The sequence below is a fragment of the Rhipicephalus sanguineus genome, chromosome 5 (genome assembly GCF_013339695.2).
Source record: "Rhipicephalus sanguineus isolate Rsan-2018 chromosome 5, BIME_Rsan_1.4, whole genome shotgun sequence".
NCBI classification, from domain to species: Eukaryota; Metazoa; Arthropoda; class Arachnida; order Ixodida; family Ixodidae; genus Rhipicephalus; species Rhipicephalus sanguineus.
In genome coordinates this window covers 116,654,865-116,680,593 of record NC_051180.1, presented here as the reverse complement: position 1 = coordinate 116,680,593, position 25,729 = coordinate 116,654,865, and the positions used below count along the sequence as shown (strand labels likewise).

Sequence of the window (25,729 nt, the reverse complement as noted above, 5' to 3'; positions counted from 1 at the left end):
AACATGCTTTTATTTCGATGAAGCAAGACGTCAAATGAAGCCTTGGTGTCTTCCTGAAACACGATTACAAGCACGGCGACTAGAGACGCAAATGCGGTATTTACGGCAACACAAGAGTCGAAATTCACAAAGGCAATCTCGGACCATTTCGCCATACTTCGCTTTGAGTCACAGTTGCCATAGTTACAGCAGGCAGTGAAGAAACCTGGCGGCGAGAGTTTCGCAAAAAAATTACAAACGACCTTATTAAACGTGATAAATGCCCCTGTTTTGTTCTGTTAAACCGTAAAATAATGATTCCTTTATTTTAAGTTTTATGTTAAATCTGGCATTCTTTGTTTTAATACCATGTTAGGTACTGTTCAGAAACATCGCCTTTGATATGTACATTACTTTTTCGTATAGACTCCGAGACGAAGGCGGCGGGGGGTGCGATTTAAACAACACAAATATTGTTATGCTGACGGTGAACTCCGTGCCTTCACAATTTCTTTTATCTAGCTTTGCTTTCTTTATTTCAATATCAGTGCAGCATTGCAAAATAAGGTTTATATGAGTGAAAAGTATTGCCATTGTTTAGGAACTACTTCGTTTGTAGCGCGGAGGCATGCAAAATATGAGCAATGCGGCCTCGTGGGCGGAGCTTATATTTATTCTTAGGTTGTCACCGACTATAGTCGGCGGTGTCTTCCGTCGCTGGCAATCTCGGCAAGTCTTAACGTAGGGGGCGACGTCGGCGGCAAAGCACGGCCAGTAGTACTTTTCCTGTACTCGTGCGAGCGTGCGGGAAAGTCCGAGGTGTCCAGCCGTCAGGTCGTCGTGCAGGGCATGCAGAATTTCTGGTCGCGGTCCCGAAGGTACAACGATAAGGTAGCTGGCTCGGGCCGGAGAGAAGTTCTTTATGAGGACGTTGTTTTTCAAGGAAACTGATGCCAATCCTTGCCTGAATACTTTTAGGACAACGATGGTCCTGCCCTTCAGGTATTCCACTAGACCCTTCAGTTCCGGGTCGGCTCGCTGTTGTTTGGCGAAGTCGTCGGCATTTATGGCTCCCAAGAAGCTGTCATCATCCTGGTCGTCGGGCGGTGGTGGGACGACGGGGGCACGAGACAAGCAGTCGGCGTCGGTGTGTTTCCTTCCGGGCTTGTACACAATGGTAATGTCGAATTCTTGAAGTCTTAGGCTCCACCGTGCGAGGCGATTTGAAGGGTCCTTCTAGTTAGCTAGCCAACACAAGGCGTGATGGTCGCTCACAACTTTGAAGGGCCTGCCGTAGAGGTAGGGGCGAAACTTTGACGTAGCCCAGATGATGGCGAGGCACTCCTTTTCTGTTGTGGAATAGTTGGCCTCTGCCTTAGACAGCGACCGGCTAGCATAACTGATAACCCTTTCCAGTCCCTCCGTCCGCTGCACAAGTACGGCGCCGAGTCCGACGCTGCTTGCATCGGTGTGAATCTCCGTATCGGCGTATTCGTGGAAATGCGCAAGTATCGGAGGAGTCTGCAGGCGTCGTTTCAGTTCATGAAATGCTTTGACTTGCGCTGTTTGCCACCTGAATTCGACGTTGGTCTTCGTGAGCTGCGTTAGTGGCTCGGCGATCTGTGAAAAGTCTTTGACAAGGCGTCTGTAATAGGTGCACAAGCCGAGAAATCGGCGCATGACCTTCTTGTCTGCAGGCGTCGTTTCAGTTCATGAAATGCTTCGACTTGCGCTGTTTGCCACCTGAATTCGACATCGGTCTTTGTGAGCTGCGTTAGTGGCTTGGCGATCTGTGAAAAGTCTTTGACAAAGCGTCTGTAATAGGTGCACAAGCCGAGAAATCGGCGCATGACCTTCTTGTCTGCAGGCGTCGTTTCAGTTCATGAAATGCTTGACTTGCGCTGTTTGCCACCTGAATTCGACATCGGTCTTCGTGAGCTGCGTTAGTGGCTTGGCGATCTGTGAAAAGTCTTTGACAAAGCATCTGTAATAGGTGCACAAGCCGAGAAATCGGCGCATGACCTTCTTGTCTGCAGGCGTCGTTTCAGTTCATGAAATGCTTCGACTTGCGCTGTTTGCCACCTGAATTCGACATCGGTCTTCGTGAGCTGCGTTAGTGGCACGGCGATCTGTGAAAAGTCTTTGACAAAGCGTCTGTAATAGGTGCACAAGCCGAGAAATTGGCGCACGGCCTTCTTGTCGGTGGGTGGCAGGAAAGCGGCGATGGCAGCTGTTTTCTGCGGGTCTGGGCGCACTCCAGTCTTGCTGATCACATGACCCAAAAACAAGAGCTGTTCGTCCATGTTCCGGACGCCCCCGTCAAGCCGTGAACCAAGCCCGAGTCGCAAAAAAGACGTCGACGCCAAGGCCGAGCAGCGAGGAAGCCGCAGGCAACAAGGTCTACCGCCAGAGTACGGGCCTCTACCTGAAAAGACCCGGCAAACAAAGACCATGACCTCGACCACAGCGACGATGACAGACGCTGTGCCGCCCGCACCGATCCTTCTCCGGACGCCCAAGGAGCCGCCAACCTTCCGCGGATCGTCATTCGAAGAGCCGGAAAGCTGGCTCGAAGCCTACGACCGAGTAGCTGTTTTCAATGCCTGGACCAGCGAAGACAAGCTACGGCATGTCTACTTCGCCTTGCAAGACGCCGCTCGCACCTGGTTCGAAAACCAAGAGCGAACCCTGACAACGTGGGAAACATTTCGCACCAGGTTTCTTGCTACGTTCACGAGCGTCATCCGCAAGGAGAGGGCTGAAGCGCTGCTTGAAACCCGTTCGCAGCTGCCAAACGAAAACGTGGTGCTCTTCACAGAAGAGATGACCAGACTCTTCTGCCACGCCGACCCCAAAATGCCGGAAGACAAGAAAGTTCGCTTCCTCGTGCAAGGAGTAAAGCAGGAGCTGTTCGCAGGTCTGATGCGGAACCCACCGAGTACTGTCCAGGAATTCATCTCCGAAGCGACGACGATTGAAAAGACGCTGGAGATGCGGATCCGACAATTCAATCGCCGCTCGACGCCAGCTTACGCAGAAGTTTAATCATTCTGATCCGACGACCTGCGTGAAACAATTCGAGTGATCGTGCGGGAGGAACTGCGAAAGCTTTTAGCCCCGCCGCAGCATCAAGCGGATTCAATCGCCGCCGTTGTCCGCGAGGAAGTCCGGCAATCGCTTGGAATTCCCGAAGCACCGCAGGCTCAGCCGGAAGCCATGAGCTATGCTGCTGCAGCCCGACGCAACGCCCCCCCTCCTCGCCCGTGTCAAGACGCCGCTCTACCGCAGCAGTTCCGCCGCCACCACCACCGACGCCATATCGCCCGCCGAAAGGACAACGATGCGCCCCCCGAAAGACCGACGTTTGGCGTGCCCCTGACAACTGCCCGCTCTGCTACCACTGCGGGGAGGCCGGCCACACGTACCGCCGCTGCCAGTACCGACAGATGGGGCTGTGCCGATTCGCCATCAACGCGCCGTGTCCGCAGCCAGGCGAACGGCCTCGCGACATCGACTACTACCCAGCACCTCCACCAGATGTCACGTGGTCGTGACGTCGACGAAGACAGCAGTCAGCACGTCCGAGAAGAAACTGTTTATTTGGCCGAACTTGTGGCCGAGAAACTGAAAGTCAAACTACAGCAATACACTGATAGCGGCGAACAGAGCGTCGACCGTCGATCAACTGACAAGCGGTGAAGCGCGTCGGCATTTATACATGCGTCGTGGAATATTCCAGCGTTATCGCTGGTTGTCGCGCAAGTTCTAGAATAAGCTCGAGTGTGCGCGTCTTGCGCGCAATCTTAACAAAATGATCTCCTACAATCGCGAAGCTTCTCGAACACGCTTTGCGGACAGCCTCGAGCGTTGATAACCGTCCTTGCTGGTCAAACCCAAAAACATCAAAATAAAACAAGAAGTGGGCGTGGCAGTATTATCCGGAGTTATTGTTTGAGAACACTTCCTTCAGCTCCTTTGGAGTGAATTATGGTGAGCTGTTGATGAATACATCAAATTTGCAGTAATTTATTACGAGGCATTCGAGACTTCGTGTCAAGAAACAATTAGGTGGTGGGATGTTGCTTTGTACGTATTCTAGTGAGCCATAATGATCATGGAGTTACTGAATGTCTGTTTATTTTGCAGTCAGTTGTATTCCATTTTTCTTGAAAAGAGAATAAAACACGCGACTCGGAGTACATGAAAGAGGTAATGATTGGCTGCAAGCATTATGAGAAATTCAAAGGTTATTCTTTTGCCATTGCTGTCATTAGCAGCATGTCCAACATTCTCTCAAACATGGTAGTGTCTCCACCAAAGTGATAATTTTTAAGAAACTGCAGCACACTGCAAGGTAAATATTTTCATTTTTTCTACAATGCTTCATCAGTATTTTACATTTCTCAGTACTCTTAAGACTCCTTTGATAGTCAACTCACCCATGCAATAACCTGGCACGATTACTGCACCAGAGTTACCAGAGGTCATTCAATCATTGCATACTTATCAGTTCATTGTGTTACTTTCTGTATACTGCACTATGCCGTGGGATTCCTTCCTCTGTATTTTGTGCTTATTTTGATGTTTACTAGCTTGCTTGCGTGTAATTTTTGAAATGCTTGCCACTTATGATACAGGACAGGTATGGAAATGAGAAATGAAAAATAGTCTTGTTTTCAAGTGGAATTGGTACAGCTATATTATCATCACGCATCTGGATCCTTGGCCAATTAGGATAGTAATGGATCCATTACATAAGAATGTTCTAAAATAGACGAAAACAAAAGGCAATAAAAAAGGCACATACGTCACAAAGATATAAAAAGTGTGTACATGTAAAGCAAAATGTGCACTTTATTAGGGTGGCACTTAAGGGAATGCCGAAGAAACATACTTCGCTCCATTTGGTAAAGCATACTGATTCATTTGGTAACAAAAAAATTAAACCCAGTTCCACGCTTGTGAAATCTGAAGAAACAGCAGAGCTGTGAACGGCATTCGGCACACTGACTGACGTGGACGATGTTTTGTCAAGAACTTCTATGGCATCTCTCCACCAGCGTTTCGCTGCTGTTCCCGCGGTGCGAACCGAAGGGTTATTTACTCTTTGACGCCGCTGGCGTTCACAGGCGAGTGCACGCTGACATTCTAACCGTGCAGCGTCTGCCTTTTCCATAAGGCGTATGGGCCGGGGATCGCCGGCGAGCCCACTGGGAGCTCCTAAATGTTCGGCATCCATGGCGGGGAAGGCCATGTGAAGCACACGCTCTCTTTTAGATGCCCCTTTCCTCTGTCCCATTCTTCTCCCACCACGTGGTGCTTGCTGGCACTTGCTGTGTGAGGCGGTGGCGCCATCTGTTGGCACAGCGGGGAACCTGCTCTGAGCATGACTGGCATCAACACCATTCATCAACAGGCTTGCCCCTAAACAGCTCCGCTGTTAAAATAAATTATCATCGTTGAGTATGAATTTCAAACATTCCTCTGGAATTTAGTACTAGTCTGTTGCTATGAATGCCGAGGTATTTTCATTTATTTAATAGCAATATTGGTTCAAGCAAACTTATCCAGGCTTGCGTGGCCTAGTGTTAGGTTCTTTTAAAATTCAGTAAAATTTATTTTATTATTAGTGAACCGATAACTAGACCCATATAGATGTAACAAAAACCCACGGCTCAGAAAGATGTTGAGACAACTTCACGTAATGTCACTACTTGTTCTCCGTCTTTTCTGGCTCACTTAGCGTGTTGTTGCATTGGAAGTGGCCATTAGAACCATAATTTGGAAACGAAGCTGGACTAAATATCCTCTACAGTTTGTGTTTTAGGTTGTTTATATAAAAGGCCTTTAAGTTCCTTTGACTTTTTTTTCTGATGATCTAAGCATTCGACACAGAGCGAATTCTGATATGGAAATGTTTTTAGTGGCTTAGGTAACTAGTAACAAACTTTGCAGAAGCAAAAGGTGGTAAAGATGCCGGGAGGAGTCGGCTGTACCTGTCCACGCTGGTCTGGGCCTGCTTGCTGGCTCAGTTGTGGCGCTACATCTGGCTTCTGCACCTCACCTACGTGCCCTTGCTCTACACAGTCATCAAGCGAGTGGGCAAGTTGCATTGTTTACACTCCATCTTTTGCATTGCACCTTTGAGAGTCAAGCCTTCAAGCACCAGGTTTTCCCACTCAAATCACGACAACACTATTTTTCGCCAGTGTCTCCATCCCCAACGTTATGGTAGCTAAGCTACAATTGGGATAAGTGCTGGTCACAGTGTTGCATGTTTGATTACTGGCTGCAGCAACCACGTGTCAAGGAGGGTGGAATGCAAAAGCCACTTGTGGGGTGTGCTTTGGGTACACATTAAAGAACCTGGAGTACCATCTCAAATCCTCCACCACATCGTTCCTCATAGCCTAATTCACACTTTCAGGATGTAACATTATAAAGCATCATTATCAATAGTGTTAGTGAAAGGATTTTCCCAATTTTTTTTTCTTTCTACAAATGGTCTTCTTGAAGCTAGTCTGTCTTGGCGTATCATGTTTGTGTAGAAATTATATCATATTTGACCTTTTTTTTCACTTGGCCGACCATTTTCAGAACTTTATGATCAAAACAACTTGCCCATGGTATTAAAAACGATTGCAAATGCTTCATTGTTAGCGCCCAAATGTGGCCTTAATGGCAGGTGTACACGGAGGTGTAGATTCGTCAGCAGTGCTAAATGTTATTTTAGAAGACAACTCAAACATAAGCTTAAAGATAACACTTGGCTGCCCTGGTTAGTCTTAATCCCTGGATAATCTCCGTGTTAACCATAGGTGCATATCAGTGCTTCAGTGCTGTTTTGTTTTCCATGGTTTCCTTCCATAGAATGTATTGAGTCTTGTCATCAATTCAACACATTGTGGCTTTTGCTAATTAGTAATCTACACTTATATTTACCATTTATAAGTTTATGAATCTGCACAGGGAATCCAAGTGAGCAAAACTTAGAATCGCATATAATCTTTATTACTGGGAAACAAAATTCAAGCACTCTATATTTCCATGCTTGGTAAACAAACCTCTACATATGGCATTTTAAACAGTGCTGAAGACTTGAGGAGATTATCACAACTGCGTCCATTCATACGCATAAACCACGGTGTCTGCCCTGGAGTGCAGACAAAACGCTTTCATGAACTGCGAGGCATCACGCTTTCCAAATTATAGAAAACAGTAATTTAAGCATATTTTGTGCATTCAGTGCTTGTTGTCTGCATTTTGCAACATGGCCATGAAGTTAACACCCACTCAGCTGGCGTCCGAAAATACTTTCTGGTAGTGTCTCCATGACATGTTGCATTCTTTCTTAAGGGTGGACATGACCTGTGGAGATAAAAAAATCATCAAAGAACAAATTTTTCCTTTACTACATTATTTAGATCTACAACTATTCTTTCACATGTTAAGCCTAAGTTAAGTCTTATAAGATCAGTATTTCATCCACAATTTATATCTGCGCAGCGAGTATGAGCTGAATGTGGTATAATATGACATGGTTACTTGCGTAAAAGGAGACAGGGACCAGAAGAAGAAACACGGGACCACGCTAGTCCCTTGTTTGACATGTTTTTGGGTCACTTACTTAGCTTGTCGGAGTAATATCTCATGATCTAGAACAGCTAGAGCTGTAATTATTGCTTTAACATGAAGCCCAAATTGTGTATCACAAAGTGCTGAGAGCAGAATTCTCATTTTCTACTCATAGGTTTTTTACATTTGATTTTGTTTTTTTTTTCATGGTAGTCATGGCACATACATTTAATTTTGATCAATTCCAGAATGACTAGTTATCATTTGATTCGAAAACTGTTTGCAGTGTTGCACTTATTGCATATTATAGTATGTAGCTATCTGATAACATTTGTTTTGTGCTGAACGGATTTTTTCCTACTGTCTCCAGAAACAATAAAGAGGAAGCTTTGTGTATCTTGTAAATTAGTTGACCTTCAAGAAAAGTTATTGCATATTTGAAATCAGCATGAAAAACTAAACAAGTATATTTAGTTTGATCGGGTTTGGACATAAAACACAGCTAAATATCTCCGCAAGCCATGTCCCTCCGTGCGACGAACTTTTTTTTCCCATTTAAGACTGAAATTTCATGCCACATAATGGCAGTGTTACGACACTATTCTTGATGTTGAGGCCAGCTAAATTTCTGCAATTTACTGACTTGTCACCGTGCTTCATATATTGTGATCATTGGCAAATGTGAGACCATTTTCAGTGGTGTTTGGCACGTACTGAACAAATCATATGCGTTGCAGGAAGCCACTTGAACCTGTGGAGCTGTCTGCGGGATCAGTCACGCACTGTGTGTTGGACGCTGCGTAACTGGTACGAAGAGCGCAGCCAGGCTCTTTTCCCAGCCCCTGTGCACGGGCTCTGGAGACTGCTAAGGGAGGGTGACAAGCGGGTGCGTATTGATTCCTCCACCCTCGCCAGTGTTTGCCGAGTCTGTAAATTTGCTTGTTTATTCATTGCGTTTTTGAGATGTTTTTGCCTTGAGAGCTCCTTACCTACATATAAGGGTACAAGGTATGGATGTTTGAACAGCACTAACTTTTTTAGAAGGAAACTGCCTCTGAATAATGTGTCGAATATATTCTGATGCTTCAAAGAAAAATGAAAACACCACTTCTGAATCAGTTGTGTTTTGTAGAATGTGCCCCCTCTTTCTAATAGCTCTTGCTTGCCATTGTACGTACATACGTACAGTAACAAAAACACCGTATCTACTCGACTGCGACAGTGCTTGGCATTGTGATGAAAAATCAGTCTGTGACATTAGCCAGAAAGAGAGGAGGCGGGCCAGGAATGAATAACATTTATTGAGGACAAGTAGTGGCCTAGAAAGGTTGCACATTTTAGTGATTTCTTCATGTTGTAAGTGGATAAAAGACCCGTGTACTTAGATTTAGGTGTACTACTTGTGGTCAGAATTAAGTAATCAAGAGTCCACAATTAAGTAATCAGGAGACACTACGGCGTGCCTCATGATCATGTCATGGTTTTGGCACGTAAAGCCCCTAGAACTTGACTATTTTTTGTTGAAAAACATACAAACTTATAGTCTTTGTATGGCAGTGTGAATAATTGCATCTCCTGTGTGGCTGTTTTGATATGAAATTGAACTTGAACTTTTGAACTTTGAACTTTATTATCATTAAATGAAATACAGTAAAACAAAAACATGTTAGCAACATCTGGATCCTTAGCAGAATGCTAGTTTGGATCCATGCAACTATAGTACACATAAAGTACAGGCAGGAGACAAAGTTATACAATGAACGACATTTTAGTTTAAGATATGGATAATTTTGAAACACATATAACTTATACACAGATAAAGAACACATTGAAAAACATATAACTTATACACAGCAGTTGAACTGGTTTTTGGTTTGCATACTGAACATAATTAATACATCTAATATTTCTATACATCTGTTTAATAGCATTGTTGGTCAGCATACAAAACATTAGTTAGTTTATCATGTCACTTTTTAATACTAAACATATAAATAGTCTAATACAGTTCCTTGTAATGACGTTTAAGCATGAAAATGAAAGCATGGTGTTGTTTCACTTGAACTGGTAGGTTATTCCACAACGACGTGCCAACGCTATAAAGTCGCCTTTTGCCATAAATATTTTTAACCAGTGGTTTTAGGAAGTTACCGCAATGACGGGCTCTTGTTTGCAATTGTGATGGCATAAAAAGGGAGTGGTGAAGAGGGACATTGCCTGTTAGAGACTTGTAGACCATTATTGTTGTTTTATAATTTACGACTAGTCGTAGAGGCATGACTTGGTACTGACGAAAGAGTGGTTTAGATGGGGCCATGTAATTTGCGTTTGATATAAAACGGATAGCACGTTTTTGCAGAACTATAAGTGGCTTTAGGTATGATTCGTATGTATGACCCCAAGATTCAATACAGTATGAGACTTGGCTGTGAAATATGGCAAAGTAAATTGTTCTCAAAGTTGCTTCATCGAAGTACTGGCGACATTTGAAAAGCGTAAAGCAGGCTGTCGCGAGTTTTTTGCAGAGAGAGTCAACATGCATTTTCCAGCTGAAATGATGATCTAGAACAACTCCAAGGTATGTTAAGCTACTCACTCTTTCTATGGTTTCGCTCTCAGCCTGAAGCACACACGAGTCCAAAGCAATAACTTTGTATGGCGAATGAATCACCATGTATTTCGTTTTGCTAACGTTTAAAGCCAGTTTATTGGCCTGAAACCAGTCGCAGATTTGTTTCAATTCTTCGTTAGCCATGCTTAAGGCTCCATCGATCGATTCGTGTGCGCAAATGAGAGCAGTGTCATCAGCGTACATGACTGGGGTGAAGTTATGTAATATTAAAGGGAGGTCATTCATGTACAATGAAAATAAAATAGGTCCTAACACCGATCCCTGCGGTACTCCGGATGTAATGGGCAAAAATCCTGAATTAGTGTTGCCAAAATGAACCGTTTGTTGTCGGTTCGTAAGGTAGCTTCGAAAAAATTCTAGAGTTCCCCCTCGGAAGCCATACCGTTCTAATTTGCTAAGTAGTATACCGTGATGAACGGTGTCGAAAGCTTTTCTGACGTCAATGAAGATACCAATCACTATCATGTTGTTGTTTAGGTAAGAATTGACCATATCTGAAAGAAATAGTACTGCAGTGGAAGTGGATCTATTGCTACGAAAACCATGTTGGCTATTTGTTAGTACAGACTCTCGATCGAGAAAATTTAGTAGTCGTTTCGCGATAAGTTTTTCGAACACTATATTTATGGCACTTAATACAGATATGGGGCGGTAGTTTTCCGGAAGGCTACGGTCTCCATTTTTGTGAATTGGAACAACCCTTGCTATTTTTAGTAAATCTGGGTAAGTTGACGTGTGAAATGCATGATTAAAGATTTTTGCCAAAGGAACACAAAGAATGTCTATGAAGTTTTTAAGTATGAATGGTGATACCTCATCACACCCTGCACTATGTTTGCATGGCATAGCTTTAACGACAGTTACAATTTCCGCAGGAGTTATGTCGATGTATCCAAAAGAATTGATAACTCTATCCGGAACGGTACCGACGACCACTTCACGGCAGGAGTTCGCAATTTCTTTACCAATATTACAAAAATATTGATTAAAAGTTGAAACCAAAATTTCTGCTGATATTCCCATTATTTGTGCATCAGCCATACCGTATTGATTAGGGGTGGGTTTTATAACAGAGTTTATGATTTTCCACGTTATCTTTGAATTTCCGGAGTTTTTTGTAATTAGCTCGGAATAATACTGTTTCTTACGATTACGGGTAAGGTGCGTAACCATGTTGCGAGCCACCCGAAATTTTTCTTCATAGTACGAGTTGGACGCTTCTTTCACTATGTTTAGTTGGTCACTTTCAGCCTACATTGAAGGTTAACCAACTAGCTCTCAATGTTAGGGTGTTGGACAACACTGGTACACCTGTAGTGCCAAAACAAAATTGATGTTTGAAAAAAGTCTATGCAATAAGAGCAAGGGCAGTTATTTGTATGTGTGTGTGGCAACCAACTTCTTCGTTGTGCTTTAATTTCAGATGGTGTCTGTGCTGAAAACGTCCATAGACTCTCTCACCACCATTGGAATTCTGTTGCTTGTGACTCTGCTGGCCACTGTGGGCACCATCTTCCTTGCCTTGCAGGTTTGCTTCTATTGTGGTCTCTCTCTTGCATAATGAACTGTTGTCTCGTCACCATGTTTTTAGGTTTGAGAATGCAGCCAATAGGTGTTGAGCAGTTGTTGAAAGGAGTACTGTTATTTTGTTTTGAAGTGGCTCTAGCACAATATGAAGCAGCAGTACAAACCTGAATCAATATCTAGCGCAACCATGACTTTTTTCTTTTTCTGAATTTTCTCTGGTTTCGCAGGAATAAACAAGAGCTTGTGCATTTTTGTGCACCACTTCATCCCTATTCATTTCATTCTGTTGAGAAAATTCTGAAAAGTTCTTGAAACCCGCCATCGTACTGATGTCTACTGTAATTAATTTTTCCTGCATGTTTTACACACTGTAATGTGCTTCCAAAGAGTATAGTCATCATTGAAGAAGGCCAAAATGGGGCTGCAGCCCACTAAGCTTGATCAGAATCTTCAGTGGAATTGACAGGAGACTATGACAGATGGGCGTTCGTGATGTTAAGAATACAGTAGACTGTATTCTGCAGTCTGTAGTTGACTGTAGACTCGTTAAATGGAACCTGAAGGGACCAGGGAAATACCTTCCGTTTAACAGGAGTTCCGTTTACTGAGAGAGGAACAGGGGTGCGGAATTCAAGTATGAAGCCAATCAGTATACAGTGAAACCTCGTTAATACGTACCTGGCGGGAACGCGGCATAACTGCGTACTAAACGGTAGTACGCATTAACCAGCAAGTACAAATTTGCGTCACCTGACGTGCGCCATCACCACCAACGCAGAAATAAACACAGTACCATAGCAGATATTGCCTCAAGTACGCATCACTACGCCTTTTCTTTCTTTCTGTGCGGAAAAGATTCTGGCTGTCTCGCACGACCATCCTATAGCGCGCGGTGGAGACGCCAAAGGCACATTTCGAAACTATTGCAGAGTCCACGATACGCACGCAGCGGCTGACATAGCAACAGAGCGGACAGTATCGGCTCTCTGCAACACATGTGTACGCGTCTGCATCGCGATCTGCCACTAAGCGAAAACTGACAAGTTTCATTGAAACATACGGCCGCGTAGAGCCGATCGTCCCTGGCTAGTTGCGTGCAGCGCGTCGCCTACTCGGCTCACGCCGTCACCGTGGTGCAGGGCCGCTTGCTGTACCGTACGCGTGCGCTTGCCGTGTGAATGTTCTTCGCACCCACTCCGCTCCAGACCGCGCACAGATGCGGCGATTAGCTAGTTGGGTTATCGCAGCGACGACGAGCTTTCAGCAAGCGATGTGCACACCGCATCTCCACGTGCCCTAGCGCTCCTGGTAGCGGACGGAGGCACGTTTAGGCGGCCACCTAAAAAACCCTTGAACTTTGGTTACAACAGCGCTACGCTTGCTGTACCGTACGCGCGCTTGGCGTGAAATTGTCAAGGCAGCGAGGTTTCTCGGCGCTGCAACACTGAACTCAGCAACAGTAAGCTGCTTTCGTTTCTACACAGCGGCGTGCACTTCAACGCCGTCCCGCACAACGAGGCGACAGTGATCGGTGGCCCAGCGCGCTCAGGTTGTCGCCTATGAAAATCGTGCAGTAGGCTTAAAGGGCCCCTGACACCAAAATTGAAACCTCGAGATCTTTGTGTTGTTTGACTTTCCTGTATACGGGGGCCTATCTGACCGATTATTAGTGACGAACGTTGCCTTTAAGATATCTTAATTTGGTTTTAAAGTAAGCGTGAGTGCTCACTTGAGTTGGCTGCACCTTGCGACGTCCTGGTATGACGTAGATAGAGGCCCCGTGTGACGTTCACGAGTAAAGCAAGTATTGTGGACGTCCCAGAAGGTTTGCGGGGCGCACGTGCACAATACGACGACTGGCACCCGGCAAGGCCTATTGTTCCGCACCCCTCTCGCTCTGTTGTCGGGCTGCTCTCGAGGTAGTTTTCGTGAGGGGACACGCGCTTAACAGGTTTAACCCATACCGAGGCATCCACATACCTTCAATCTCTACCACGCGCGGGGCCCCGATTTGAAAACCGCGCTTTCAACGTCACCCACAGCTTGAGTGCACGTGGTCTTTGACGGTCCCCTGCATGGGGCGCCAGTTTCTTGTGGTTTTTAGGCGGGCATTTTGAAGTGATGCTAAAATGGTCACAATTAACTACGCTAGAATTAGTTGTACGATACTCTAGAGCATTTACGATTTAATTTAGAGATTACCAGACACAAAGCTACAAATTACAGCAAAAAAGTCACCAACAAAAATTTTGCTGTCAGGGGTCCTTTAAGGTAGCGCTACGCCACACGTGTGCCCGAGCAGATAGGTGAAGGTGATAGGGTTGCCGGCGATAAGTCGTACTGGCGCGCGATCGTCGGCGGCCACCATCGATCACGCCTTGGTTCTTTCCCGATGCTTATCCGCAAAGGCGTCGCCGCAATCGCACGGAAGTTAGAATAATTGATCGACCGCTCTCAGCGATTCTAGGAAAGATAGAAGAGCTTTTGCGGCACCTTTTGGCGTCGGCAAGTTCAGCGGAGCTGTAAACATTTATGGCAGAAAAAGTTATCGCGGTACGCGCAGGTACGCACTAACCGGTAGGCATAGGACGAACCACTATGACTTAAGCGATCAGCGAATGCATTAATCTCTATGAGACTCGGTCGGGGGTTCGTCGCAACTACGTTTTAACCGTTAGTATGTTTAAAGCGGGTACGTATTAAAGGGACCGACAACTGCCCAGAATATGAAATGAGCTGACTCCACTGATGTAAAGATCGTCCGTCGCACTGACTCAAACCAACCCTGTTTTTTTCGTGAGAGATGGATTTATATTTTTATTTCTTAATTGAAAGTCGCGAAAAGTGACATGTTGCGCCTCTGGCGGCAAAAACATGAATGATCCGATGAAGACAGTCACGTGACCGTTGATTGCTGTACGCGGTCGACGATTTTTTTGTTAGTATTGAAATATTGTTCGTTTCTTTATATTAAAAGGTATTACTCCATAATAACGTACATATAGGCCTGCCTTAGTAGTATGCATTAAAGTGGCGCTGCCTTCGCGTGACGTAATGATCCCATGCTCGTCAGCGCGTCTTGAGCAACTTTTCAGCGTGTTCATGCAACTGTGCACGCAGTCTCCAGGTCGCTAAGATTTTGGACCGACATAGTTTTGCTACCTACACTTCGTCTCAGAAATGACGCGCGCTGCTACTCGGTGCGGCCGTGCATATGCACAGTTACGTTTTCGATTACTTGGCTTGGCTCGTGTATCGAGAGAGTAACGACGCCGGGACAAGCCATCCATGACACAGGCGCAGGCTACCTTGGGTGCAGGCGCACACGCGAAGCGGTAACTCCAGGAGGGTGATCCTCGCTCTCATTGGCTAGTTCGATGCAGACGTCACCGCTCCGTATAACATCGCTTTCTGGGGAATGCTAGGGACGGTGCAGCGTCAACCACGAGAGAAATCAAGAGCTCGATTATTCCATATGAGGCGATGCCAAGTTTTCCCAGTTTACTTACAGTTCCTGCCGATCCCGCAACAAGTGAGCCTCGCAGAGCGATTCTTTTCTCCTGTCGGACGCTCTCGATGGACGGCAGCGAAAGCGCCGGGGCGCGCGCTAGCACCTCTTAGACCTAGCACGAGCAAACGACGGAGCAAGCAAGACAACACATGCTCTCGTGTCGACTTGCTTACACCGTCCCTGCCTCGGTGTGAGCTATTCCGCTTGCGTTATGTATGTACACGAACAAGCCCAAGCTACTCTTCTTGCGTACAAGCATTTCTACGGGACACTTAAAATGTGTGCAGCTTCATGCAATACATGAAGGAAAAAAAACGCAAAACACTTCTCAAACCATTCACGGAAACTACGTAGAGTCGGCACACATGACACCAATGAAAATGCCTCAACCCAGCTGTTGCCAGTACATTTGGTTCATAGGCGCTTTCTCAACATTTAGCACTTCACATTGCGTTTTCACACCTCACTTGCCTGTATTTCTTTTCCCAAGAGTCGGTTTCAGTGCTAATGAAGACGTGCTTGAAACGGCCTGCCACGTTTTAAGTGGTAACGAATTAACGCAACTTTACTAGCTCGGAAGCTGTGGACACACGCCCACCCCGTTCACGCCTCTCACACACACCCATCACGCACCACGCGATTGTACTACGTGTTCCGCGTGTTCGGTGGTTTTACCTAAACCGTCCCTAGACACACTCTCTGCACCTAGGTGAAGATCACGGTGTAAGAATATTGAAAGCGGCCAGCCTGGCCGCTGCAGGTTAAGGAGAGGAGGAACGTCGTATGAAGGGCTTGATGCGGGAGACGTGGACAATCTCGGTAGTACGGTAACGGCGATCTGCTGGGGTTACAAGTGGCGTCACGCGATAATTAACAGGTGAAGTCTGTTCCAGAACTGTGTACGGCCCGATAAACCGTGGCTGAAACTTCTCACACAAACCAGGTGTGCGAAGAGGCGTCAAGAGCAGGACCTCGTCACCAGGTTGGAAAGAGACAGCACGATGCGCTGCATCATAAGCAATCTTCCTGTCTTGCTGTCTGGCTTCGGTATTCAGGTGAGCACGCTGGCGGCACTGGGCGAGTCGTGAAACGTATTCCTCGGCAGAGGATGGCGACGGATTTACGTTGGAGGTAAAGAAAGAAACGTCCAGAAGGGAAGTAGGGGAACGTCCGTAAACCAGGTAAAACGGTGAATAGCCGGTTGTCCGCTGAATGGCTGTGTTATAGGCCAAAGTGACGAATGGTAAAATCGCGTCCCAGTTTTTGTGGTCTGGTTGAATATAGGCGGAGATCATATCGGCAAGTGTGCGATGAAATCACTTGGTCAGACCGTTAGTCTGAGGATGGTAGCTGGAAGCGGTCTTGTGAGTGGTGCCGGAGGATCGGAGAAGTTCGTTCAATAGTTGAGAGAGGAAAGCCTTTCCATGGTCACTGATCAGAACACGCGGAGCGCCATGGCGGAGTATAATGGCTTGGAGAACGAAATCGGCAACTTCAGAAGCAGAACCAGTAGCCACAGAAGATGTCTCAGCGTAGCGGGTCAAATGGTCCACAGCTGTCACGATTCATCGTTTGCCGGCGGCAGTTACTGGAAGGGGGCCGAAAAGATCGACACCTACAACTTCAAATGGTGTCGCGGGACACGGAAGAGGCTGCAGTTTACCGGCAGGACCAGATGTTGGGAGTTTTCGACTTTGACAGATAGTGCAGGACCCGACGTACCTGGCTACGCTAGTAGTAATGCCAGGCCAATAAAAACGACTTCTAAGGCGGTCGTAGGTTTTATGAAAACCGAGATGACCTGCAGTCGGATCATCGTGGAAGGCTGTGAGGACGTGAGAGCGGAGAGAGCGAGGTAGAACGGCCACCCAGCGCTGACCGTCAGGATGGTAAATTCGGCGGTACAGCACGGAGTTGTCGAGCTTAAATTGCGAGAGTTGGCGATGTAGCCGCGCGTTAAGTGGACAGAAAGTTCCAGAGAGATGGCCCATGATCCGTCGACAGTACGGGTCAGCTAGCTGGCGAGAGGCAAATTCTTGGTCGTTGTCCGGAGGCAGGTGGTCTATAGAGGCCAGAGATGGGACCGATGTAAAATTGGGCTCACAGTGTTTGGTATGCGAGGCGGTTGCGGAAGCGCCGAGCGAGGCCGTAGGTAGCGGGCAGCGAGAAAGAGCGTCGGCGTCTTGATGTTTTTTGCCACACTTGTAGATGATATCGAACTCATACTCCTGAAGACGCAGAATCCAGCGACCGAGGCGTCCCGATAAGTTCTTGAGTGTGGAAAGCCAACATAACGTGTGGTGGTCAGTAACAATAGTAAAATGACGGCCGTGCAGATAGGGACGAAACTTCTGCACCGACCAGATGACGGCCAGACATTCCTGCTCGGTGATCGTGTAGTTCCTCTCGGCTGCAGAGAGTACGTGGCTGGCGTATGCAACGACTCGCTCTCGCGAAGAGTTGTCGCGCTGCAGAAGAACGGCGCCTAAACCGCGGCCGCTGGCGTCTGTGTGCAGGAGAGTCGGAGCAGCCTCGTCAAAATGGGAAAGAACAGGATCGGTCGTGAGGGCATCCTTCAACATGTCAAAAGCCGATTCACATTCCTGAGACCACTCAAAGGGCGTACCGGAGACAAGTAGCTTGTGTAGTGGTGCAGCTATGGAGGCAAAGTTTCGTATAAATCGACGAAAGTAAGACGCGAGGCCAAGGAAACTTCGCAAGTCTTTAGGTTTCTCAGGGCGAGGAAAGCGAAGCACCGCAGCGGTTTTGTCGGGGTCAGGGCGTATTCCGTCCTTGCTCACGACATGACCGAGGACTTTAATGGACTTGCTGGCGAAATGGCATTTCTTGGTGTTAATTTGAAGACCAGCGCCCGCAAGGCACGTCAGAACTTCATCCAAGCGTTGCAGGTGTTGAGAAAACGTTGATGAAAAGACAACAATGTCATCTAGGTAGCACAGGCAAGTCTTCCATTTCAGGCCCCGCAGCACGGTGTCAATCATACGCTCAAAAGTCGTGGGTGCGTTGCATAGCCTGAAAGGCATCACGTTGAACTCATATAGGCCGTCTGGAGTGGCAAACGCTGTTTTTTCTTTGTCATCTTCGTGCATGGGGATTTGCCAGTAGCCGGAACGCAAGTCGAGGCTCGAAAAGTATTCCGCACCTTGTAGGGAATCAAGGGCGTCGTCAATCCGTGGCATAGGGTATACGTCCTTCCTAATGATCTTATTGAGCGCCCGGTAATCGACGCAAAAGCGTACGGAACCATCCTTTTTCCGCACCAGAACAACGGGAGACGACCAAGGGCTGGCTGAGGGGCGGATTATGTCCCGTTGCAGCATGTCGGCTACGTTTTCTTCGATGATTTTTCGCTCGGCTAGAGACACGCGGTACGGGCGGCGGTGCACAATCGATGTTCCGTCGGTCTGAATGCGATGTGCTGCAGCGGTAGTTTGGCCCAAGGTGGACGAATAGGCATCGAAAGAGGTTGCGTGCTTGTTCAACAAAGCAACCAGCTGCTGCTTCTGCGAATCTGTCAAGTCACTGCTGATGACTGCTGTAAGGGCGGAGAAAGAAGTACGATCAGCAGTAGAGTGGCCTTTGGAGCAGACAGGCGTAAGGGGCAGGACGCATACAGGCTCCGGATCGGCAACGCAGGTTACCGTGGTGCCCCGCGGAAGTAAAACCTTTTCCGATGTTGCGTTCGTGGCGGCGACGAGAGCTGAACCATTGTGGAAGCGAACGACACCCGATGCAAGAGCTATGCCTTTACTAAGGCAGCGGGGTGACGGGGTGACCAATACGTCACCAGAGTCGACGTCGTTGGACACAACCGATTCGCTGTTCACGTGGTGGCAGCTCGGTATCTGTAGCAGCGACGAGGCGAAGTGGCTTGTAGATGTCGTCGCCGAGCGAGTAGTCTGTGCCGGTAAGGTGGACGACACGTTGGCCACAACAAATAGCCGCGGAAGCAGACGACAGAAAATCCCATCCTAAAATGAGTTGGTGAGAGCACGGGTACAGCACAGCGAACTCTATGTGGTGAAGAATGTCATCGATTAGTACGCGGGCAGTACACAGAGCGGAAGGGCGAATTGTGTTCCCCTGGGCTGCAACCAGTGTAGGTCCATCGTAAGGCGTCATCACTTTCCTGAGACAGGCACACAAATCAGCACGAAGAACAGAAAACGTAGCACCAGTGTCCACCAAGGCATCGACGTGCACTCCTTCAACTATTACAGAAATCATATTGGAAGGGCGTGCTGGAGGAATTTGAGTCCTGTGTGTGAATGCAGTTTTTCCTCCAAAAACTGCATCGCTTAGTTTTCCGGACGGTGGTCAGAGGTGAGGGAGGCAGGCCGAAGCGGAGACGAGGAACGACGGAAGGGCGAAGGTGAACGGCGTCTGGTTGGCCGATAACTATTGCGCACTTCACTCGATGCGGGCGGAGATGGTGATCGACGCGGAGGTGACGAATAACGGCGGCCTTGGTAAAAGGCTCCTCCGGGGAAGTCACGCTCGCACATGTCGTATCCTCGACGCTCATCTTGCTGGCGCTTGCAGCAAAAGCGCGAGATGTGGCCGCGATAGCCGCAATAGTAGCACGTAGGGCGAGATGATCGCCAAGGCGGGTAGTAGGCAGGGTTTGGGCCACCGGGTGATAGCGCAGTCAGATGGGCAGAGGAGGGCTCAGCCGGCGGTGACGGGAAGCTCGCAGGGGGCGCGGCAGCAACCGACGCGTATGTTGATGGCTGCAACGTCGAGTTGGCGTTCCCTAGAGGTGTGGCAGCAACTTGCGCGAATGTTGGTAGGAGGCGAGACGCAGTGGGTTGAATGTGCGCCGAGTGAGTCAAGGACGCTAGCTCCTCCCTGATGACATCACGCAAGGCCGTGCCGGAAGGCTGACTGGGACACAGTGTAGGCACTGAGAATCCCATGGATCGCAATTCGTCACGTATCAGTGCCCTTATCATGCCTCGTAGGTCTGCGTCCGTTGTAGAACGTGTTTCGTCACTGTCCGGTGGGAGGCGAACAGACTCGAGTTCGTCGAGGCGCTGACACGTTGTGACAACTTCAGCAATGGTAGCCGGATTCTTGATGGCAAGAGCATTGAATGCGACAGTTGTAATGCCCTTGAGAATGTGGCGTACCCTGTCCAACTCTGACATTGATGGATTGACACGTCGGCAGAGCGCAAGAACATCCTCGATGTAGGACGTGTACGACTCGCCGAGTTGTTGTTTCCGAGCCTCGAGGGTTTTCTTGGCGAGAGCCGACCGAACGGCCGGTGTGCCAAAGACTTGGCGCAGCTGTTCTTTGAAGGTAGCCCAGTCGGGGATGTCAATCAGGTGGTTGAAGAACCACGTCTTCGCCACACCGGTAAGGTAGAAGGAGACGTGAGTTAGGTTGTACGTGTCGTCCCACCGGTTAGCAGAACTGACACGCTCGAAATCGTCCAGCCAGTCCTCCACATCTTCTCCGCGCAGACCAGCGAAGAGATGAGGTTCGCGCTGGGGACTGTTTACGACGTGTGAAGGCGTGGCCATTTTGCTGGATAATGTGCATCCGCCAAGCGGCGTCGAGGGGCGAAATCGAGAGAGCAACAGGAGAGGGCACGGCGAGAGCTGCGGCGATGACGCAGCACCACCGTGATTCGGCTACTCGCGGGCGCTCTCCGCCTCAAGCCATTAGATGGCACACCGCTCAACGGACCGACGACCGAACATTTTCTGGCCGCTTAGGCGCGCGCAGTGTCAACACCTGAATATTCTTACACCGTGGTGAAGATGTACGGATGTACCTAGATGAGCTATCGCTTTGATCACGTGACTTTATGCCCACGTGACCTGAGGATCGTTCTCCTGAATTTACCGCCTCGCGGCGCACACAACGCTGTACAAATACCGGGAATGTGTATAAAGCCACATATCTCATTGTAACAGCTTGCTATTTTCACAAATGGTTGGAAAGCTCAAAATAAAGGTGGTTAAGCATAGTTACAGTAACATCCTGCGAAAGTAGAACAACGACAGCTTTCACTAGGGCTAGCGGCATCGCTATCAATTCTCAGCGTTGCTGGAGCAAGCCTCCATGCGTGTTTGGAGCCTTTCAGACCGAAAAATACCGCTTATAAAATAACTGCGCGCTTTTCGGATAAATCACTGCAGCTACAAACGCTACGAAGGGTGAGCTTCCTGTCGCGCCGTAAAAAACTGGGTCGAGAAAAATCAGTTGTCGGTCCCTTTAATGAGGTTTCACTGTAGAAGCAGTTGTTCCATTTTAGCAGCAGTTCCGCTTAAGATATTTCCATTTACTGAGAATTTACTGTACAGGATAATAAAACACACAAGTTCTCCATGCCTTTGTAAAATTAAACACCTACACGTGTATCTTTTCTGTAAAACTGCATGTAAATGTTCAAGCAATGTGCTATTCCTCTGACTTCTATGAAACATTTTTGAAATGACTCCATTTGAGGCACATGGCAACATACCAGTTTGCTGGTATACAGAGATGACATGAGCTTATCACTATGCGAAAGGGAAAGGCATTGCTGGCAAGATGCCAGGCCTCGAGTAGTGCACTGTGATCATCTGCATGTGCACATGCTTGTAGCTCCCAATGGCAGCGTTGTGGCATGAAAAATGTCCCAGGAGCTGAAGCGTTGATCTTCACTAAAGGTTTACAAATCGCGTGTTGTCCACTGAACTATTTCACAGTTGATTACCGTAGCCTTGGCACGCACCATTCTCTTTAATGTGTTGTGACAGAACTCATTTATGGAATATTGTTGGAGAGGGAAAGCTCTTTATTGAATACAGAGAATTTTGCCAACGTGTATGGTGTCTACATGCTACTCTGTAAAGGAAAGGGGATTGAGGATAGAGAGGCTCTAGGAGCATGGGGCAGGAAAGTGTTGGAAATATGCTGGGTGTTTCAGGCGACCTAGACTATCATGGCTATGTCATCATTGGACGTGCGTGCATGTGCATGTGTCCAGGTGTACGGTGAGAGCATGCACTTGGTGGAGGTGACAAGCAGCCTCATCAACCACACTGTTGTCAACAGCCCAGAGCTACAGGAACTGCTGCCCGAGTCCCTGCGCAATGCCCAGGGAGCATTCGACTCAATGCTGGGAGATGCCTACCTCTACGGCCGTCAGTGGATCAGTGGCGCGGTGAGCCAACACTCTTCCCGTAAACTTTTTCCGTAAACATGCTCTTGTTCAAAATTGCTCGTGTGATCTTTATTTGTATACTGCTATACTTGCAGAACAATTTGATGTCATTTATCACTTTTAAGGTGCATGCTGTTGTGTTAGCTTTGTCGGCGTTTGCTCCATCTGGTCCATATTCTCTTTTCAATCTCTTGCCACTGACTGAGAATGTCAGTGTCGGGTAAATGCTGTAAATGTGCCTGAGCCACAAGTGGGCTTGTCTTTGTCAGGACTTGTCTTCAACCTGATGATGACAACTCCTCTTGTTGAAACCTCCGTCTTCCCCTGAACATCTATCTGTCTTGTCCGCATCGCTGTGATGTGTTGAATCGCAGAATCTAATTTTATCCTGCCGAGTGACTTCTCAGTGTTCCCCTTTGACGTATGCAGGTGCGACGGGCCCTGGACGATGCGGATGAGTCGCACGTGTTGGAAGTTGAGCGGCAGACGCTGGAGCTGTGGGACCGTGCCTACCACTTGTGGGTGGCACGCAATGCCACCGATGACCCCACCTTGCACCATGGGCCCTCCTGGGATGCTCTCACCGATTCGCTGCGCAACCTCGATTTCTCCCTGTTTTCCAGCTTCGTCCGGGACAACATCGGCACACTTATGTCGGTGGGTGCTTGCTCAGGAACTGCTCTTTCAGACTTATGACTTCCTCGTGATCTGCTTGCCCTACAAACGTGCAATGTTTGGTGCAATAACCGTTGTCTAAGATAAATGTTTTTCACAAGAACACTGAAAAAACTGTGAAAGAATGCCTAATCTGTTGAATAGACAGCCTGTGTGGCACTTCTGTTTTCACGTGTGGGTTGAGAAGAAGCCTGAGAATATATTTGAAAAGAAGTTTAGAATAAAAAGGGTCATGTTTTTTCAACATCTTTGCCGAGAGAAAGTTGACAGAGATGGTATGCAGATTCAGATGGTGGATAATATGGAGAAAAGCTTGTAAGGGATAATAATTTAGAATAAATGAATGGTGGCAATAAATAGGCAGGAACACGTGGGATAGACAAGTCAGAAAGCGAGAAAAAAAAGCGCCGCTGAAATTGGGTAATGTGTAAGGTAATGAGACAAAAAAATAAAAGTGACCTAAATATTGCAGAGTTCTTGCAAAAAATCCGAATGATTCAGAAGAAAAGGCCAGAGGCAGGATAGCAGATTTATACATTTCTTAGTAATCAGAGAGAAACATCTGTTGAGTGGTCTTATGCCCTGTAAGGCATTTTTCCTTGGCATGTTTTGCCAATAACTGTGTATTCTGTTTCGCTGCCTAGGTTCACTTATAACTGCTTACTCATCTGTCCTGCTGGTCCTTGAGTCTTTTCGCAGCTTATGTTAAGTGCATATAATGGCTGTGTTACCTACCTGCAAAATATAATGTGCTTCTAGGTATAGCAGTTTTCCTACAGTGAGGTTGATGTGAGATTGCCGTTTTTCTGTTTCTTGATAATGCAGCATTTTCTAGCAGCACAAAACCCATGAGGCATTTACGGCTCCTGTCAGCATCTAAGCACATCGTTTTCAACATACCCCAACATTTACCCATATGCCTTGTTTGGTTCTCTTGTAGTAGCCTCACATACGCTGTGCCTCTTTACAGAACTTGTTATGGTACTAGAGAAAGGACAAAATGACCTGGATTGGAACTTTTGACAGCTTAACAACATTAACAACACTAATGAAAACCAAGAGCTGAAGCAAACAGCCTTACACAGCTTTTGAGCGTTTTAGATGCACTACACTCATGTAGGTGTAAAAACACTGTTAAAGGGTCCCTCAAACACCTAGAGGTTGAAATTTAGTTGTGATGTTGCAGTTGTGCACGAGTCTTCAGCAAACATGTAGTCGCGAGAATTTTTTGAAACGGTGCCGTAATAGTGGAGTTACACACATTTGTTGATCCAAAAGAAGCCCTCGCTCGTTTCTCTCTTTCCTTCGCTGCACTTCGTTCATGAGCTCATCTCTCCTCCTGGCCGACTGCGTCTCCTCACCGTGCGAGGAGGAAAAGCGGCAAGTGCACATAGCTGCGAGCAGACAAACAGGTTCTTTTTGTGGATGACGTGATTAGACTCAAATTGTGATGTCACGGCCAACACTGGGGATTACCAAAAGGCCCTCTGAGGACAAGGGATTGCTTCTTGGAATTTGTAGTGCGCCCACAGCTCGTAGTGCAGCCACGTTTGCCGTTGTTGTGACGGCATTCTGAACTCAACGCACGCATTTACTTGAAATGTTAAATATAGGCTTGTGCAAATATTCGAGCGCTTCAAATACTCCAACGAATATTACAGTATTTGAATTCGCTTCGATACGAATTTAAATTATAGGAAATTTCGAAGTATTTGAAATGAACCAATAGACATATATAAACCATATGATACACCCTGTAAAGGTGGTTTCACTGCAGTGGGTGGGTGCTGTACTGTGAATACACCTATCCAGGGGAAATCAGCACTGCCATGAAGGCCCACTTCAAGTTTAAATGAACATATTACCCTCACATCGATTCATCACTTTTTAAGTTTAAAAGGCTGTTATACCAGCTTATATGCTCAAAGTATTGTAAGTTTTAACATGCAACATATTTTACAGGTTATCACTTGCATTCTACCGAAAGTCAAATCCTGCTACTATTCAAAGTTGCTTCCACTTCCCTTTGAACCAAAAAGAATGACATTTGTGCATGTCTTGTTTCAATTTTAAAGTATATTGTGCAGGTTAGTTGTGTCATGACAAATATGCTCTTTTTTCTTTGTAGTATGTGATATATGCTATTCGAACTATTTGATTCGAAATTATTTGACCAAATCATTATTTACTTTGAATTCACATTAAACCTAAAATTTACTATTCACACATGCCTAGTTAAAAAATTATCGGAGGTGATTTAGGGGCAAACCAGTACACTGCGTCACAGCGTCTAGCAGGCTTGTGTCTATGCACATTCAGCAGCTTACGGTATTTATACTGCTCTTATCCTACAGGTGTTTGAATCTATCTGGAACCTGCTAAAGGGCAACATTAGTGTCGTCCTCAGCCTGGTTACGACGACAATCTCAATCTTGTTTGGCGGTGGTACTGCAGTTCTCAACTTCGTGCTGAATTTTGTGAGTAGAATATTTCTTTTCATTGCATTGTGTGCTCATGTCACTGTCATCAGGCTCTCTATTTTTATTTCTGATTTGTTAAATGAAGTTGACTTACCCGCAAGAAAGGAACCTTAGTATGCTTCAGTATTGACTAAGATAAAATTAAAGGAAGAGCTAAAAGCGCATACACAAAT

General features: G+C 46.9%; 1 protein-coding gene across 3 annotated transcripts in view; it reads left to right on the top strand.

Moving 5' to 3' along the window:
• The window catches only part of LOC119394177 (transmembrane protein 245), a 75,131-nt gene that overhangs the window by 30,229 nt on the left and 19,173 nt on the right, over positions 1-25,729 (top strand). For 2 of the 3 annotated variants that reach the window (XM_037661436.2, XM_037661435.2), the window contains exons 5-10: positions 5,935-6,081; positions 8,292-8,440; positions 11,610-11,714; positions 22,225-22,401; positions 22,831-23,058; positions 25,431-25,553. In XM_037661436.2, coding sequence (XP_037517364.1) covers positions 5,935-6,081; positions 8,292-8,440; positions 11,610-11,714; positions 22,225-22,401; positions 22,831-23,058; positions 25,431-25,553 — 929 coding nt within the window. Of the gene's footprint in view, positions 1-5,934; positions 6,086-8,291; positions 8,441-11,609; positions 11,715-22,224; positions 22,402-22,830; positions 23,059-25,430; positions 25,554-25,729 lie in introns of all 3 variants that reach the window. The other variant, XM_049415671.1, reaches the window with a different exon arrangement.